The sequence below is a fragment of the Sprattus sprattus genome, assembly GCF_963457725.1.
Source record: "Sprattus sprattus genome assembly, chromosome: 1".
Lineage (NCBI taxonomy): Eukaryota > Metazoa > Chordata > Actinopteri > Clupeiformes > Clupeidae > Sprattus > Sprattus sprattus.
Genome location: NC_137920.1, coordinates 29,881,661 through 29,898,821, shown reverse-complemented (window position 1 = coordinate 29,898,821; position 17,161 = coordinate 29,881,661). Strand labels below are relative to the sequence as shown.

General features: G+C 44.7%; 1 protein-coding gene across 1 annotated transcript in view; it reads right to left on the bottom strand.

The window, feature by feature from the left end:
- Window positions 1-9,481, bottom strand: part of neurl1aa (neuralized E3 ubiquitin protein ligase 1Aa) — a 44,600-nt gene extending 35,119 nt beyond the window's left edge. The window contains exon 1 of the mRNA XM_080834844.1: window positions 9,373-9,481. Within this exon, the coding sequence (XP_080690970.1) occupies window positions 9,373-9,406 (34 nt within the window). The 5' untranslated portion in view covers window positions 9,407-9,481. The remainder of the gene's footprint in view (window positions 1-9,372) is intronic.
- Window positions 9,482-17,161: the final 7,680 nt, after the last annotated feature.

The window sequence follows — 17,161 nt, the reverse complement described above, 5'->3', positions numbered from 1 at the left end:
TCCATACAGACTTATGTGTAAGTGCTTGGTGTCTTTCAAAAACCCCCCAAACCGGATTTAAGGTAAATTACAAGATTTACAGTTGGGTGCAAGCATGAGCCCACCCCCACAACCTGGCATGTGATGACAGAAGCTACAGCCAGTCTCGTCTGGATAACGTGTGACATGACTCCTAGTCTTTCATCGCAGCCTTGAGGGGAGGGGAGGGGAAGGGGGGGGAACAATGGCCTCCTCTCCTCCCTTCTTTTCACAGCAGGCAATAAAGACGTCAGGCGAGCGAGGCGAGCACACAGAGAGAGAGTGTGCGGGGAGCTCGCCTTCATTACATTTTAAGGTGATGAGTCGGCCATTACGCCAACCCCCACCCCGTCGCACCCCACTGCCATGCTGCAGGGTTCGTTTGAGGGCTGTATATCCTTCGTCTTCCTGCGTGGGGCTGATAACGGGGAGAACGAGGATGCTGGGTGGGATACTCTGGTGAGAAATGACTGCTGTTGTCTATTTATTTATCTTTTAAATGGAATGGAATTATTTATATGTTTGCCTGTGTGTGTGTGTGTGTGTGTGTGTGTGTGTGTGAGTGTGAGTGTGAGTGTGTGTGTGTGTGTGTGTGTGTGTGTGTGTGTGTGTGTGTGTGTGTGTGTGTGTGTGTGTGTGTGCTCATAGACAAATTTGATACTTTATTTTCTCCCCACCTGGTTTTGTTTGTTTATTTGTGTTTGTGTGAGTGTGTGTGTGTGTGAGTGTGTGTGTGTGTGTGTGTGTGTGTGTGTGTGTGTGTGTGTGTGTGTGTGTGTGTGTGTGTGTGTGTGTGTGTGTGTGTGTGTGTGTGTGTTTGTGTCTACTCACAGGCCCTACACTCACTCAGGATTTTCAAAAGGTTTCACACAATAGAGAGCAACTGCGAGGGAGGGGACCGCTGGCAATCTATCCCTCCTTCTGAAAAGCAAAAAAAAAAAAAACATGAAAGAAAGGAGGGAATTAACAACTAAAAAGAAACGAAGGATAGAGGGAGGAGAAGAAACGACAATCCCTATCCACCCCCCCCCCCCCCCACTCCCCCCCCACACACACACACACACACTGTGTATCAGGGGAGGGGAGTCTACAGGGAGGTGTCCATTGTGTCCATGGCCCGCATGCTCTCCTGTCCAGAGCCAGATTGTGAACCACAATCACCATGTTGGTGGGGCAGATGTCGGCATGGATATGGAAGTTAAGTGCGATCCTACGTTTCTTAGCAACGCTCGCTTGCTTGCTCACTCACTCGCTCACTCGCTCAGTATTCAAGGCCAGATTTTTTCAAATGTTCTTTTTTTTTCTAACATTCTTTTTGTGTTTTGCCCAATACAGCTAGAGCTGTCTCTGCAGGCCACGGCACGCAGTAGTCTCTGAATCTTACGAGGAAGTAGAGGTGTTACTCTTGAGTCGGTGATACACCACTGCTACACCACACCAGCTGCTCTGGAGATGTGCTGTACATGTGTGTTGGTTTTGGCAAGGGTCTGGTAGGGGCAGAATCTTTGCCAACACACACACCCACACCCACACACACACACTCACAATATAAGGATATGTCTCTTTCAACATCTCACTTGGACACACACTCAACAACAGACAGCCACACACCACACAGACACGCACACACCTCACAGTCATAAAGGCAGCCTCTTCCTCTTGCGTGGGCAGGAGTAAAGCCTGGGACCCTTGACCCCCCCCCTCACAGACCCCCCCACCCCCACCCCTCCAACCCCTGTAGCCCACCCACCCTAAACTCTCCCCGCCTCCACCGACCACTGCTTCATCACCTCTACTGTATGAAGCTAATGGACAGACTTACATAAGTCTCGTCATCATCGTGCTCGTTTGGGTATAGCAGACACGTTGCCCGAGGCGCTCCGGAACAAGGAGCACAAAGAGCGATGGCCGATAAGAGAACCAATCAGAGCAGCCATGAGTGATCGCATCTATTTCCATCTCGATGTCCGAGATCCGTCTGTGCGTTATTCAAACGCGAGGACGCAACCGACGATGGGTTACTTAGAGGAAAAAAACACACAAAGCGTAAAAAAAAAAACAGAAGCGTTAAAAAAGACAGAGAAAAAAAAAACATTCCGGAGGGCATGACATAAGGATGTGCGCTTCAGTGCTTCGATACATGCTTAGGAGAAGAAGAAACAAATATGACCGTGGGGGTGACCCTTAATGACGTTGCACAAGAGCGTGGGTTCTAGAGAGGCGGGCGGTCAGACAAAGAGGTTCAAAGTTAGCATGAGTCTCACCACAGCCTCTAGCTCCCTCCAGGTGCCTCTATGTTTGTGTGTGTGTGTGTGTGTGTGTGTGTGTGTGTGTGTGTGTGTGTGTGTGTGTGTGGGTGGGTGTCTGTGTGTGTGTGTGTGTGTGTGTGTGTGTGTGTGTGTGTGTGTGTAAGTGGGTGGGTGTGTGAGGGGGGGAGGTACCTCTGCTCCAGCCGGTTCAACATAAACTCTGACAACCATAACCCTTTCCCTATCTTCATTTGTGTGTGTGTGTGTGTGTGTGTGTGTGTGTGTGTGTGTGTGTAAGCAAGAGAGAGAGAGAGGGGGTGGTATATTTAAACACCTAACCAGGAATCCGGGCAGGATGTCACCTTATGGGTAAACACACACACACATACACACACAGACACACACACACAAGGAAAGTGTCAAGGAAATGAATGTGGGCACATACACACAGCACACGGCAAACACATGCTCTCTGGCACTCACATACATAAACAAGCACATGCATACACACACTCCTGCACAAACACAAACTCACACACACACACACACACTCCTACTTTGACTCTATTTACAGTGTCTAAGTACTTTTTTGTTGTCACAACAGACAGAAAGAGGAACCACAAAAGCAGCTTTAGCAGCTCAGCACAAGCAATGGCCTCTCTCCACAGCTCAGCCGCAGGAACAGCATTATTACTGATGGCACGAGTGGCTGTTGCCTGCTCCAAGCTTTGGGCTCACTTCTCTAAAGACAAGATTAAGAGCTCGCTTGGCAACAGGAGGTTTTGTTAGATGAGTGCCGAGTCGCTACAGGACTCTATTTGCAGAGAATACAAAGCAAACATATTTGAGGCAGTTGGTGGAATTATTCAAATATTGGCTGGAAGGTTCTGGAAGAGTGGCTTTCTGGCAATGGTGTTCTCCTCCAGGGAAACATTTTGGCACTTTAATAGACATATTTGTGTGTGTGTGTGTGTGTGTGTGTGTGTGTGTTTAAACAGTTTATAACAATTCCTTGCATTGGGGTGAAATGGTTCTCAAAAACACAGGAACACACACACACACACACACACACACACACACACACAAAAGAAAAGACAAAAAACATGTCCACAGAGACGGTGTCCAGGAGCGTCTCAAATCATCCAGACGTGTCATGTTTACATGACTCCAATTCATCTCTCTCACGGCAGGACAGCTTTTAGAAAAACCCAAGACTGATGTGGAGAGCGTATCTTTCCAGAGAGGCTTGTTCTTAAGTGAACTGAAAGAGACACAGAAGACAGCGAGAGAGAGAGAGAGAAGAGAGAGAGAGAGAGAGAGAGAGAGAGAGAGAGAGAGAGAGAGAGAGAGAGGGAGAGAGAGCGAGAGAGATGAGAGTGAGTGTAGTGTTTAGGTCTTCATGCACTATATCTGTTTGGAATAGGACACCTCTACATATAGAGGTCATGGGAGATGGAAGTATGCTTTGTTTATGTGTGGGGGAGTGGAGGGGTTACATGTGTGTGTGTGTGTGTGTGTGTGTGTGTGTGTGTGTGAGAGTGTGTGTGTGTGTGTGTGTATATACAGTACAGGAGTGAATAAGTGTAACAGTGTGAGCCTGTGTGCCTTCAGTCACATGAAAGACAACGTCAAGCACAAGAGTGGAGCTGTTAAATTACATTGACAAACAAGAAAACAAAACAGCTGAAGCCAACAAAGAATCAAGCATATGAGTTCAACCGTTGGAGAGACAGAGAAGGACAGAGCGCGAAAGAAAAATAAGAATAGAAAAAATAAGAGAGAGAGGCAGAGAGGGAAATAGAATGACAGAAAGGTGGGAAGAAAGGCCCCCTACAGAGGCAGCTCCATCACCGTGGCAACCCGCTTTAGTGCGTGGCATGTGGAGTGAGGCATGTTAGCACTGGTGTTAGCGTTAGCATGGAGCATGCCAGCTCTCTATCAGCAGAGGATCTGTGTGCTGTTCATCTTCATTGCCCCCACCTGCTCCACCAACAGCCCAAACCAGCGTTACTATACAGAGCCCAGATTAGTATGCACACACACACACACACACACACACACACACACACACACACACACACACACACACACACACACACACACACACACACTGAGACCTATACTTACTACACAGGCACACTGCATAGCAGGCACAGTACATATATAGAGTGCTACAGACTGATGTTTACACACATACACATGGCACTCTCTCAAAAACATTTCTCTGTGCGCACACACAATCACACACGCACACACACATTTACACACCCATAGCTCCCAGATCCAGGCCAAACATAGCCCCTACGGATTGAGGGGAGGCTTAGCTGAATGATAGACTCCCTGTCACTCCTCATCCCCATCACCACTGCCTTGGTTTGAAACCAGCAGCTTTCTGTGTGTGTGTGACTGTGTGTGTGTGTGTGTGTGTGTGTGTGTGTGCATGCTTGTGTGTAAATGTCACTGGATACCAGCTCTGCTGTGTTGAGGACATCAGCTGATCTTTAACAATGATTTCCCTAATTGCACTAAAACACACACACACACACACACGCTCTCACACACACACGCTCTCACACACACACACACACACACACACACACACACACACACACACACACACACACACACACACACACACAGAGAGAGAAACGCACATTTCCTCCAGGACTGGGGCAGGTTTAATGACTAAGGCATGTGTCCACAGGGCCGTTACCGTAAACAAGGACGACGGCAGTGGTGTTGATGGTGGTGGTTGGCACACACACAAACACACACACACACACACACATACACCCCCCCCCCCACACACACACACACACACACGCACAAACACACAAACAGACACACACACACACACACACACAAACACACACACACACACACACAAACATAGAGGAATGACTCAACAGTTCATAAAAGCGCAAACGCGGAGTCACATTAAAGTTTAAACACGGCCATTAGTCAGTCAGGCAGTCCTTCCAACCGAGGCAGGCAGAGCCCGGGAACGTCACAGCGTTCCAATTACAGTGAGCGAGCGAGCGAGCTCGGTCGTCTGCCTCTTAAATGTCAGCTCTCTGCCTTGCAGGCCTCCCAGACCGTCCCCACGAAGGCCTGGGCCACGACCTGGATGTGACACACACACACGCACACAGTCCTGTTCCGCCATGCCACGTTTCTATAATGACTGCATATAAGCGACTTCACCATGTACATTCTATCTAGAATGCTTATTTCTCCAAAGCAGCGCCTCGGGGGTTAGTTAACCCCAAAGCTGCTGTGGGGTTTGGCCATGTTGTCGTGTTTGGATCGTTTCGGGACAGATCCCCCCCCCCCCCCCCCCTGCACCCACCACCATGCGCATGCAGTCAGATGGCTGTTGTTTTTTTCCCATCTATTAGCTGCTGTCGAGGATTTCTGTTTCCTCGTCCACAGATTGCTTAGTGCTCTTTCTGGGTGGTAACAGAAAATTGCTAACGCTAATGCTACAAGCTAAGAGTCCTTTGCTAGCATGAGCTCTGGCAGACAAACCACTCATAACCACTGATTGGTTTTCTCTGTGGCATCCTTGACTGACGACTGAGACAAACACACACACACACACACACACACACACACACACACACACACACACACACAAGCACATTTCCTCCATTTGTCTCATTTGTGTAAACACTGTTTCCATAGTGAATGTTATGGAGCTAAGGACATAGGCCTGTACTGTTGCCCTTATGTCGTCATGGAGAGCTAGGCTGCCTATATTATTATCTGTCTGAGCAGCAGGTACTTTTGACTAACAATGACGCAGAGCTTTTTTTTATTGTCCAAAATCCAGGACGTGTTAAAGATGGTGTCCTCGATCTAGTGAAGGTTTGTGAACATTTGAAAAAAAGTGTTTCGGATTATGATCGAGGACTGTCCCATTAATGGCTGTACCGACACCAGTGTGGAATAATGACCTTAGCGAGACAAGCAGCATAGTCAAACATCCATTAGGGTCTTGACCAAGGGCTGGCTCTATGACTGATTGAGTTCTGAGGCACCGGCTAAAGTACACTGGCAATGTCATGTTATGGGGTTGCTTGTATGAGAGATGAAAATGTTCGGTCTTTTGTGCTTCCTCCATCCCTTTCTTTTTTTCATCTTTCTTTCTCTCTCTCTCTTTCTCTCTTTCTCTTTCTCTCTCTGCTTCAGTCTTTCTTTTTTTCTCTCTCTTAGATGGCAGGTAAGCATTTGTCTCAAGGCCAGCAGGAGATCACAGACTCAGACACACTCAGCACGGAGGACAAAAGGTGCAGCTTGATGCTCGCGGGGGGGGGGGGGGGGCTTTCTCTTGTTGTCTTGTCCTCCTCTTTTGTGTGTGTGTGTGTGTGTGTGTGTGGGTGTTTGTGTGTGTGTGTTTGTGTTTGTGTGTGTGTATAATGCCGCGCCTGGCACACCGCACACTTCCCACAAAAGCGCCCGAGCAGTCGCATGGAGGCTGGAGTCTGCTAAACACCGGGCACCACCTGACCCTGAACATATGTTTCTGTCACGCCATAGCAACTGTTCGTGAGCAACAGCAAGTGTGATCCGGTGCTGGTATCTCTCTCTCTCTCTCTCTCTCTATCTCTCTCTGTCTCTTTCTCTCTAACACAGTTTATCTATTGTTCTGCTTTTGTAACCCTCTCATATTACACGCAATAAATTCTTTTTTTTTTGTTGCTGCTGCTGTTGTGTCGATTTTGGTTTCCGTAAAACAACACTGCTTCCTAGCAGCATCGGTTTGCTTTTCTCTCTCCACCAGTGACACCAGTGACAGTACATGGCTGTTTTACTTTACTGAAACCGACCGAGAGGATTTTGATCGGCCGGTGTAGTGCTGTCAAACTTTCACATGTTTCAATACATGTGAAACTCTCACAGAAGAACAGCCCTCGAATACAGCATACGACATGCTAACAATCATCTGCGTTTCCTGTTGATCTCCTGTCAAACACCATCAGAGGGGAGTCGGTGGTTTTGAACTTGTAGAACTTGCGCATTTCCAGAACAATCTTTGACAGAACATTCCCATGCACCAGTATAGGGCCATTGCCAAGCTCATAATTGTATCCCTGTGATACCGAGTGAGATATCAAATTTGAGCCGATCCGCCATTTTTATGTTTCGAAATGAAGAGTCGCTGGGAAGTCTCGTGATGAAACTCAATTTCATGTACAGTCAAGTGTCCAGTGTTAGCTGCAGTACCCAGCTGAGGACAGGGAGCCCAGTCTGAGCCTTCACACCCACAATCAACTTAGATGCCAGACACTGAATGTCATTCAGTGGCTGGGGCTCGGCTGACGGGCGACGGATGTTCTCTCGGTGTGAGAGGTGTTTGCACAGCCCCCCTTTTTTCTTTTTTTAGCCGTCAACAAGTGATCCCACACACACTCAGACTCTCACACACACACAGACACACACAGTCACACACACCCATGCACACGCACACCAATCCACACACAGACACACACACACACACAGATATGCTCTGTATGTAGATATGTAGTGCAGCACTCTTCCAATGCATTGAGAGAGAGTCAGCATTTCAAGAACACAGAGGCAGTTCTCGCAAGAGAATACATATGCAGATATGTGTGAGCAACTGAATTGCATTAGCAATAATAGTCTTAATAGATGGCAGAGGAACAGAGGGCATAACATCGCTTCACCATTCCCACAGAGGTATTCTTGGCACCAGAAGGCAATATTTTTACTCGCACACATCCCTTAGAGGCGTCCTCTGTTACATCACCATCCTCTTCCCACTCAGCACTGTACATTCCCACAGTACTGTATGAACTAGGATACTTATTCTCCAGGATCATCCAGCTAGAAAACCTTTCTATTCAATCAAAGTGCCTCTCCATGAAACCCTGGAAGCATCATTTGGACCTGCATGGAAGCTGTGCTAACTGTGGTGAAGGACCAGCCAGTGCCTGTGTCTGTGGTGGCCAGGTGGTTGCTTTGGGGTTAATTGGATAACTGTTTTGCCTTAATTCGAACAAATGTCCTTGTGGTTAAATAGCGTCCCTGCAAAGGATGAGACTCAAACCCAATGTCATTCAGCTCTACTAAAGATTAAAATTGGTTGATATATAAGATTGGTTGGGGCAGGGGACAGGTAACACACAGATCGTTTGTATGCAAACATAGATACAGACACTCACTCACACCCACACACAAACAAACACACCATGAATTGTCAGGAAAACTCAATTACGCGAGTAACAAGAAACAGTGCAAAGCTTTGCATGCAAAGATCATAGGCTTTTTTTCCAGTAGGCTTCACAGTAGGCTACTAAACATCAGAATGCATCTGCTGTCAGTGGGATTCGCATACTGAATCAATTATCAAGCCGTGCCCTCAAACCTCCTCTCCAATATATCCCCAGCTCGACATTAGATTTATTCATCATTTATTTGGTACAGGAGAGCGTTATTGATTTATTGACTGAGCTGGCACCTCGCACACTCACGCCGTGAGATAGAGGCTGTGAACACACAACGAGTGGAAAAAGTCTTATAACGAACGCACTTGCTCGTATTTGCGGCGGAAAAAAGGGAATCCCCACAAAATTCCCTGTACTTTCTCACGCTCGTGCACTGCCCGTTATGACGTCGGCTGGGAAACATTGACGGGCGAACGGCAGGCTAATAAAACTCAACATTATATACCAGCGGTCCCAAAAATATATATATTACCGGTAACACCATCTAACAATCAGACATAGCCTACCCTATGTAGATTGTACTGAGAATTGTATTGAGAAATCATCACTTTGCTTGCAGTTGCTCGTGATTCAGATGAATGAACGCGTAGACTACAGGCTTCACATCACACACAAAAGGCATTTTATTCATATGATTCATCAGCAATTCATAGCGACTATAAATTATAATTGAATGCATAGGATATGCGATGAAACGAATTCAATGATTGGCAATTTTACGTCTAACCATTACAGCCTAAGACGGAGCCCTACACAAAAAAAAATACAGTAAGCTTCAGTCTACTGGCAGTGAGTAGTAGCAGCCTATATAGGTGCTTTCTTCCTTCCTGTGATCATTTATCGCTGTTGCTCACCGTACAAGGCATTTCGGGTTATCTGGCCTCCCATAGCTCAACGGCGCTCGGTTTCCCTTTTCACCGCTTTTGTCTTGTCAGATACTCGCATCGGTCCTGTTACAATCCCATGCCGACAGCATATTCGCTCATCCGAAGGTCTCGGTCGTCCTCCGATAAATGTAAACAGTCCAACACTCCTCCTTGGCGGCGCGTACGGGCGGTCCGCTCCGCTCCTCATTCACTGCTTAGCTCAGAGGTACAAGCCTCCAAGTGACATTTACATAAAAGGTGGAGTCAGGAAATCCTTTATTTAACACAATCGCTACCAAAGGACCTCACCACGGTGTCACACTGAGCTATTGGCTATAGCATACAGTATTTACACATCTGTGACTACTAGTGCAGTAGTAGGCTATAGGAAACTAGTAGTTTAATATAGTGTGATTGAAGGAATTTGGATCCCTTGATGCCAGCCCTCTCTGAGGAAATTGTTCCTTAAAACCTAGGACACAAAATGATATGAATACTATGCCTTCTATTAATGCCTTTAGGTGGTTAAACTGTCTAGCAAATCCACTGGAAGTGATTGGTAGGTAACAACGGATTATTATTATTGTTAGGCTACTATAAAATGGGTCTTTGCAGCCATTGCATTTGTGTGATGAACTTCTCTGAAAATGTACATGTTTTTACTCATTATCCTAAACTGAGAGGCAAACTGACTGGTAATTACTTGGCTTAATGATAGCCTTACCAAGGCATGTTTGCAATATGAGTGAATTCTGTCATCTGACGGAGCTAAACTAGCCTTCTGAGGCTCCTCCAGCTTGTACTCAGGGCAGGGCAAGACACGAATCCTTCCGAGGCTCCTCCAGCTTGTGCTCAGGGCAGGGCACAACATGAATCCTTCTGAGGCTCCTCCAGCTTGCGCTCAGGGCAGGGCAACACACAGATTCTTCCGAGGCTCCTCCAGGGCAACAAGCGGCTGCATACCTTCCCTTCAGCGCCCTGGGAACAAAGGCATGCTGGGTAGGAGGAAGCCTCCAGTCTGCCAGTGCCCCCTGGCAGATGTTCCAAAGGTCCCTATAGTCGGCCACACCGATTTCACCTGTCAGTATGTCAGCCAGGGCAACCACACCAGGGAGGGCAGGTCTGCTTAGTTTAGACACAGCCATGTTGGTCTCCCTGCCTCTGTGCAGGAGGGGGGGACAATACATGGAAACATTTCAGAGAGTATTTCCGGGGGGGGGGGGGGGGCGTGGGGGGTGGGGGACATGACAAAAATTGCTGTCACGAGAGCTAGCATAACTTAGCTGCTAAATACCGAATTCTCTAATAACAGTGACAAACAGAAATTGGACGTCAGTTTTAAATTCTCTAAACCGCAATACATGTCCTAACACACAATATCTACTCACAGACAAATAATGTTGAAAGTTCAAACGGAAACCAAGGCTCTTCAAGGAGGAATTCAGCTGCATGCAAATTAACGTCTTCTCTAGTGCCCTGCGCAGCCGTGTGGAGTACATGAGCCGTCCATTGAGTTAAAACTAATAAAATCATGTCAAGTTCCCGTGATAATCTCCAGTCCGTTGGTTGGAAATGAGGTGGTCCAACCAATATATATAGCACTTGGTGTCTCACAACATCTCACTTATGGTGTGATAAACTCACTTTCATTAATCCAGCCTACTGATTTTTGCTTAGCCTTCCTACCTTGATCTAATTGTTTTTATTCAGACTTTACATAACTTTCATGACCAAAGTTCATAAATTAATGTAGGATGGTCGGAGCAAAGCCTCATGGGAAATGCCTTTATCCAGTGAATGTAGGGAAATGACTGACCGGCTGTCAGAGAGAGAGAGAGAGCAGGTGAGAGAGAGCAGGTGAAGCGGACCTGATGGAAACAATGAATGTAGACATATTCTCGTATTTATTATTCTGTTTTTTTTGTTTAAATCCCAGGTGAGAGAGAGCAGGTGAAGTGGACCTGATGGAAACAATGAATGTAGACATGTCCTCATATTTATTATTATGTTTTTTTTTGTTTAAATCCTGTGAAGTCTGTAGAATCAATAGCACACTGGGTTAAGCGCTGGCTACCATGTCGGCGACCCAGGTTTGCATCTCAACTTTTTTTTCAATTTTGTTGGGGGGGGGGGGGGGACAACGATATGCGAGGGGGGGACGTGTCCTATGTAGACCTATGCGTTTTTACCCTTATAAAATCATCATAATTATAATTTTACATTATAAATTAATTTGCATCCACAATGTAAAGCAGAGAATGAATACCTGGCTGAAAAAGTTTGACTCAGGCATGGTTAGCCATTGCTGGATGGTGCCAGAGTTAAGGGTCTGCAACGAAAAAAGTAGTTGTGAGGTGCCACAACATGGAAGTTCGTTAGCACACTTGGCTCCTGACTGTGGCAAATCAAAAGTTGAAAATTAGGGCAGAATCAATTTTGCAATTATATTTATTTCGAACCACCTTCCCCTAACAACCAGGAGGACCATCGAGGAGCCACAAAAAAACCACTAACAGCTATGTCGCTCTGCTGCACTTTAATCAAAATGAAATCATCTACTCTGGCTCTCAACGCAGCTGGGGCCACAAATTAGGCCTCTTCACACATGGCGGACACATTTTCTGCCAGTGTGGCTAGCGACAGTGCAAAACTAACATTCATAACTTGTACATAACAATTAAAGGTAAAGTAAGTTTTTTCTTTTTTCTTTTGGAAATAGCTGAATTGTTTCTAAACCTATATTAACGATGTTTCTGAAGGATATTGGTTGAAATATGGTCCTGTGACTTGTGCATGTTGATACTTTGTTTGAGATAACTTTTGCATGCGGTTGTTCACAATTTGGAGGGCTGGAATATCAAATCAGTTGAAACAGAAATACATTTTTGGGAAACAGTGCCTTATTTATCAGGCCTTTAGAGTTACATCATCAGTATAAGTCATGGGGCTTTTTCATGTTTTGATAACAAAAACTATTTGCACAAAGGCACAGGCTATGGTCTTTAACCAAATCTTCCCCTCATATGTTTAGCCTGCTCAGGCTCTTGTAGTCACACCAGGGGCGCTTCTAGCTATTGAAAAGATCAAGAAAGTCCAGCTTGCCTGAGGCTTGTCTTTTTTTTTTTTTTTTTTTTGAAGTGAGATTGGAATTGGTAGCTTGGGGAGTTAAATCTACCTAGATATTAAATTCAATGCATAATGTGTTAGGTTTCTCATGTTTGCTTTGGCAATAATGTTAATTAGGGTCGATCAATAAAGCAGGTCTATTTGAACTTAATTTAACTGGGAGAGACAGAGAGAGAAACCCTCACTTGACTGACTTGGCCATCAGTTCAGGGCTATCCAAACTTGGGTTTCATTTGGGTGCGCGCGTCTTCCAACTTTGTGTGCACTGTGCAGCACTTAATTACTCCCCCCCCCCTCCTTCAACCACCGCAAGCCAAGTTCCACTCAGTTACACAGCCTGGCTGATGTTTTGCTATTAACACCTCAGGCTAGGCTTAAAATATTCGGTGTTACAGCCCAGAGCGATCGGACCTAATGACGCCACTAGTCAGAAGGTCACTCTGTTTGGGAAATGCATTCTTTGTTTGTCTGTTTCAGCTTTTCAAAATGACAAGAGATATGTGTCTGGTTATAGTACCGCTGTTTCTTGTAGACATGGCCTGAGTGATGGAGCTGATGTTACTGTTATCATCTCAAACAAGGCCTTCAGCTTCTGGAATTTTCCGGTGTCTGCTAACTGGCAAGATTTATGCAATAGTTTCCTAGAAATGCCATCTTAATGGCTACTTTATGTAATTTCTCCCCAATTCAGATATCATTGTCCATTATTATAGTGAGACTATCAATTCGAAATAAACTTGTCAGCTTTTTAAATTATTCCATGAAGGTTGTTTGTCTCTCTAGTCACTAGAGTCTAGTGTGCTTTCCGGAACAGTCTCAAAAGGCTGTTTCGGTGAGCCATCTGTGGATGCTGTTCCTCACACATCTCGGGCGACGTTGACCTCAACCTGGAGCGGTTGCCTAGGAGACGTCGCCAAGCAATGCTCTGCGTCAGTGTCACGTAGAAGGCGCACCAGGAGTGGCAACTGGATGAGCCAAACAAGCTCCTTTTATGCTCAGTCTTTCAGATGGTATACACCATGCTTCAATCCACTGAGGGGAGAGAAAAAAAGAAAGAAAGAAAGAAGGATAGATAGATATATTTGTGCACCTCTCCCTTACAAGACAATCTGGTCTGAACCCCAGACTGCTAACTCCCACTCATGTTTACACTGTTGTCTTCCTACAGCAACTCAACTCCCACAAGATTTCAGAGCGAGACTTCTCCTTGAGTCAGACTTCTGTTATATTTTAGACACAGGTCTATCTATGTAGTGATCTTTTCCATGGTGTCAGACACTTAGGAACATTATGAGCCTGTCAGTGGCAGAGACAAGTGGTTTACTTTGATGTGGATTCTTGCCCCCAGATGACTACATGTTAGCTGTCTCTTGCAGGTGCTGGTTATAGCAATCTCGCACAATATTGGGAAAATAGGGCCCATCTTAAAAAATAAAGGGGTGCCCCTTTATCAGATAAGTTAGCACACAGCCATGGATGTAGTGCTTGTTGCCACCTTAGAAACTAATGTTAGCTGCTTTCTGTAACATTACCTGTTTTATGAATATACGACTTCATCCAATACTCTGTTCTCAACACGTTCACTACACACACACGTGAGTCCAACATTAGATTTGAGGCAGGATTTGAAGGCAGGATCATTATCATGAATCAAACAGTTTTATCCGTTTTTGTAATGCTATCATAACCAAATCATTGTTGCATCTTCGACTGAAGGCAACGCAGTGTGTTGTCTGTTCCACTCAATTTTGCTTCCAGTTATTTGTAGATGGGTTCAATTTGAGCATTGAGCATTGTAGTGTAGGTCAGTGACATAGGTAGGGATGAGAACCGATAAGATTTTAACGATTCCGGTTCCTTATCGATTCCTGCTTATCGAACCGATTCCTTATCGATTCTCTTAACAATTCTTATAATTTGGTAAGGGGCGAAAAAAGAGCACAAACGGGTTTTTTACATTAATGTTCTTTTATATAAATTTCTAGAATGTTTACATACACATTTAAATAAAACTTACATAACTTAAATAAAATGTTGTCTGTTTAATATAAACGTTCATACAAATAACAATGCTCCTTCCTTACAGAAGACGTACTAACTGCAGCCTGTAACGATGACAGACTAGCAGCCTCTGAGCCTGTCTGATTTAGAACCTCATCATCAGCTTAATTGGATGGAAATGGAGATTATTTATAGAGCGAACGCTGGTTTGCACAATGAAAAAAATGGCACTAACAAAATCGCTGAATTTTCTGATCTGACATACAGCCCTTGTTATTGAGGTAAAGGACTGTATATTTTCTTTTAGGTTGCTTGGTTGTATTGCTAATAGCGAACTATTATGCTAAATGCTTCTAATAGCAATGTAGAGTCCACTACAAACACAATAACGTACTGAAACATAATTACTTGTATCATGTACAAACTAGGCACTCAGTATATTTAACACTTAGCTATTGCTGCCACTGAATTGGCTACGAGAAACATATCCATATCGAACTGTCAAACTGAGGGAGCTGCACGCGTTGCTTGCTTATTAATGGAGTCTTTTGAACAGCCTAACCCTACCCTTGGACCAACAGAGGGGAGGCAAGCACTGCCCCTGCCTCTAGCCAACGGTTGAAAATAGAAGATTATACAGTTAAAGGCACCCAGTGCAACTTTCGAGGCTTAAAAATAAACATTCAATTTCTAGGCTTTTTTAAACGTAGTAAGTTTCAATAACTCCATACCATTCCATATCGACATTCAAGGAGCAAAGATGAGACGTCGTTGTGTGGTGAGAACTGATAGAAAATCGATAACAACAACAATCGCCGCCATTTTCTTTATTTTTTGTAACCTACAATAAATACAGCAGGCTTCCAGTCAATGGAAAAATGGCCTCTCCCCCCCGGCGATTGTTGTTGTTTACGATTTTCTATCAGTTCTCACCACACAATGACGTCTCATCTTTGCTCCTTGAATGACGATATGTAATGGTATGGAGTTATTGAAACTTACTACATGTAAAAAAGACTAGAAATTGAATGTTTATTTTTCATTGAATGTTTACACAAAGTTGCACTGGGTGCCTTTAAGCTAGCCTAGTTATGCAAGTTATATATAATATATGACAATGTCCAACATCGCCCATTCTATTAAGCAATTCAATGCTAAGTTTAGTTATGGTTAACACGAAAATGCAAACGTTTGCTGATAACACACGAGTAACACCGTTATGACTTATGATAAAATATTTTGAGGAGTTAACCTTGGCAAGTAAGGGATGAAGCGCCGACGTTAGTTGAGCTGCTGCTGGCATCGAAAATATGACATTCTTGTAATTTTATACCATGTGTGCTCAAGTGCTTATTCATGGTAGATGTACTTCCTCCCTTTGAGGAAATACATTTTTTACAGAGGTTACAAGTGACCGTGTTCGCATCCGTTCGGGTGAAATAAAGCCACACTTTAGATCGCTTCTGTCGAGTTGCCATTTCTGCTGCGTTCTGACTTTATTATAAGAGTTCGCGCATGCGCAAACGGCACAGAGACCCGTTAACAGATCCGGTTATGAATTTGGCTACCGATTCCAAAGATTCGGCTCATTGGGAACCGGTTCTCAACAAGACCCGGTTCTCGGTTCCCATCCCTAGACATAGGTGAGACGCGCTCAAGAAAAAGACATCAGGGGTGTTAGAGATGTTGCAGACACACACACACACACACACACACACACACACACACACACACACACATTTATGAGCAAATGAGAGGGGGGCGTTATTATTTTGGAAGTAACATGATTTGTAACATTCGGTCTTCTGCTGCAGCTGAGTTCATAGGCTTCTAAAGTGGAATCATCTGCAAAGCTACAGTCCAAACGATCCAGCGGTAAACAGAATGATGTAGTCACATCTTTAACGTTAAAACCAGTTTCCAATTCATTCATTCATCAGTGAAACGTTTATACACCCAAAATGGTGGAGTTAGAAGGGAATATATTTTACCTATCTGACATATCTCTTTCAGGATATGAAAAGAATATGCAGTATTTCCTTTGCTTTCAGACTCAGACTGTGGGATGGGTAATTTTCTGCTGCAATGTGTGTCAATGGAAAGAAAGAAAGAAAGAGAAAAATTATATATAAGACAGATAGATAGATATCTGGAAAAAAAAGAAAGATTTTCTGCTGCCTGTGTCAATGGAGTCTTTACCATTACGTGACTAAGGCAATCAGGATGTCGCTTTACAAAAAAAAAAAAGCACCAGGCCCAAATTACCTTACATAACACACTCAAACAAATAGATGCGGTCTGGCTGACAATATGGCCAATTATATTACTCACCTCATGTCAAGATGAATCTATTAGATTGGTTTAAAAATGGAAACATTAATTACGGTCAGACGTTCTGCACTCCACGCTCTGGTAAAGTTTGTGAAATACATTAACTTTGCCTTCGGGCTGGTTGATGGATGATATAATCGGCAAGTGTAATCAACAACCAACAACAACAGTATGCCCACTGAGCGCAATCTGCAGTGCATCACATTTTACCCGCATCAACAATAGGCTCTCATAGACTGTATGCCTGTTGGCCAACAAGCGGATTGATCTACTGCTGATCTGGCCCTACACAGAAAGGCTGTCTGTGTGTCATCTATTC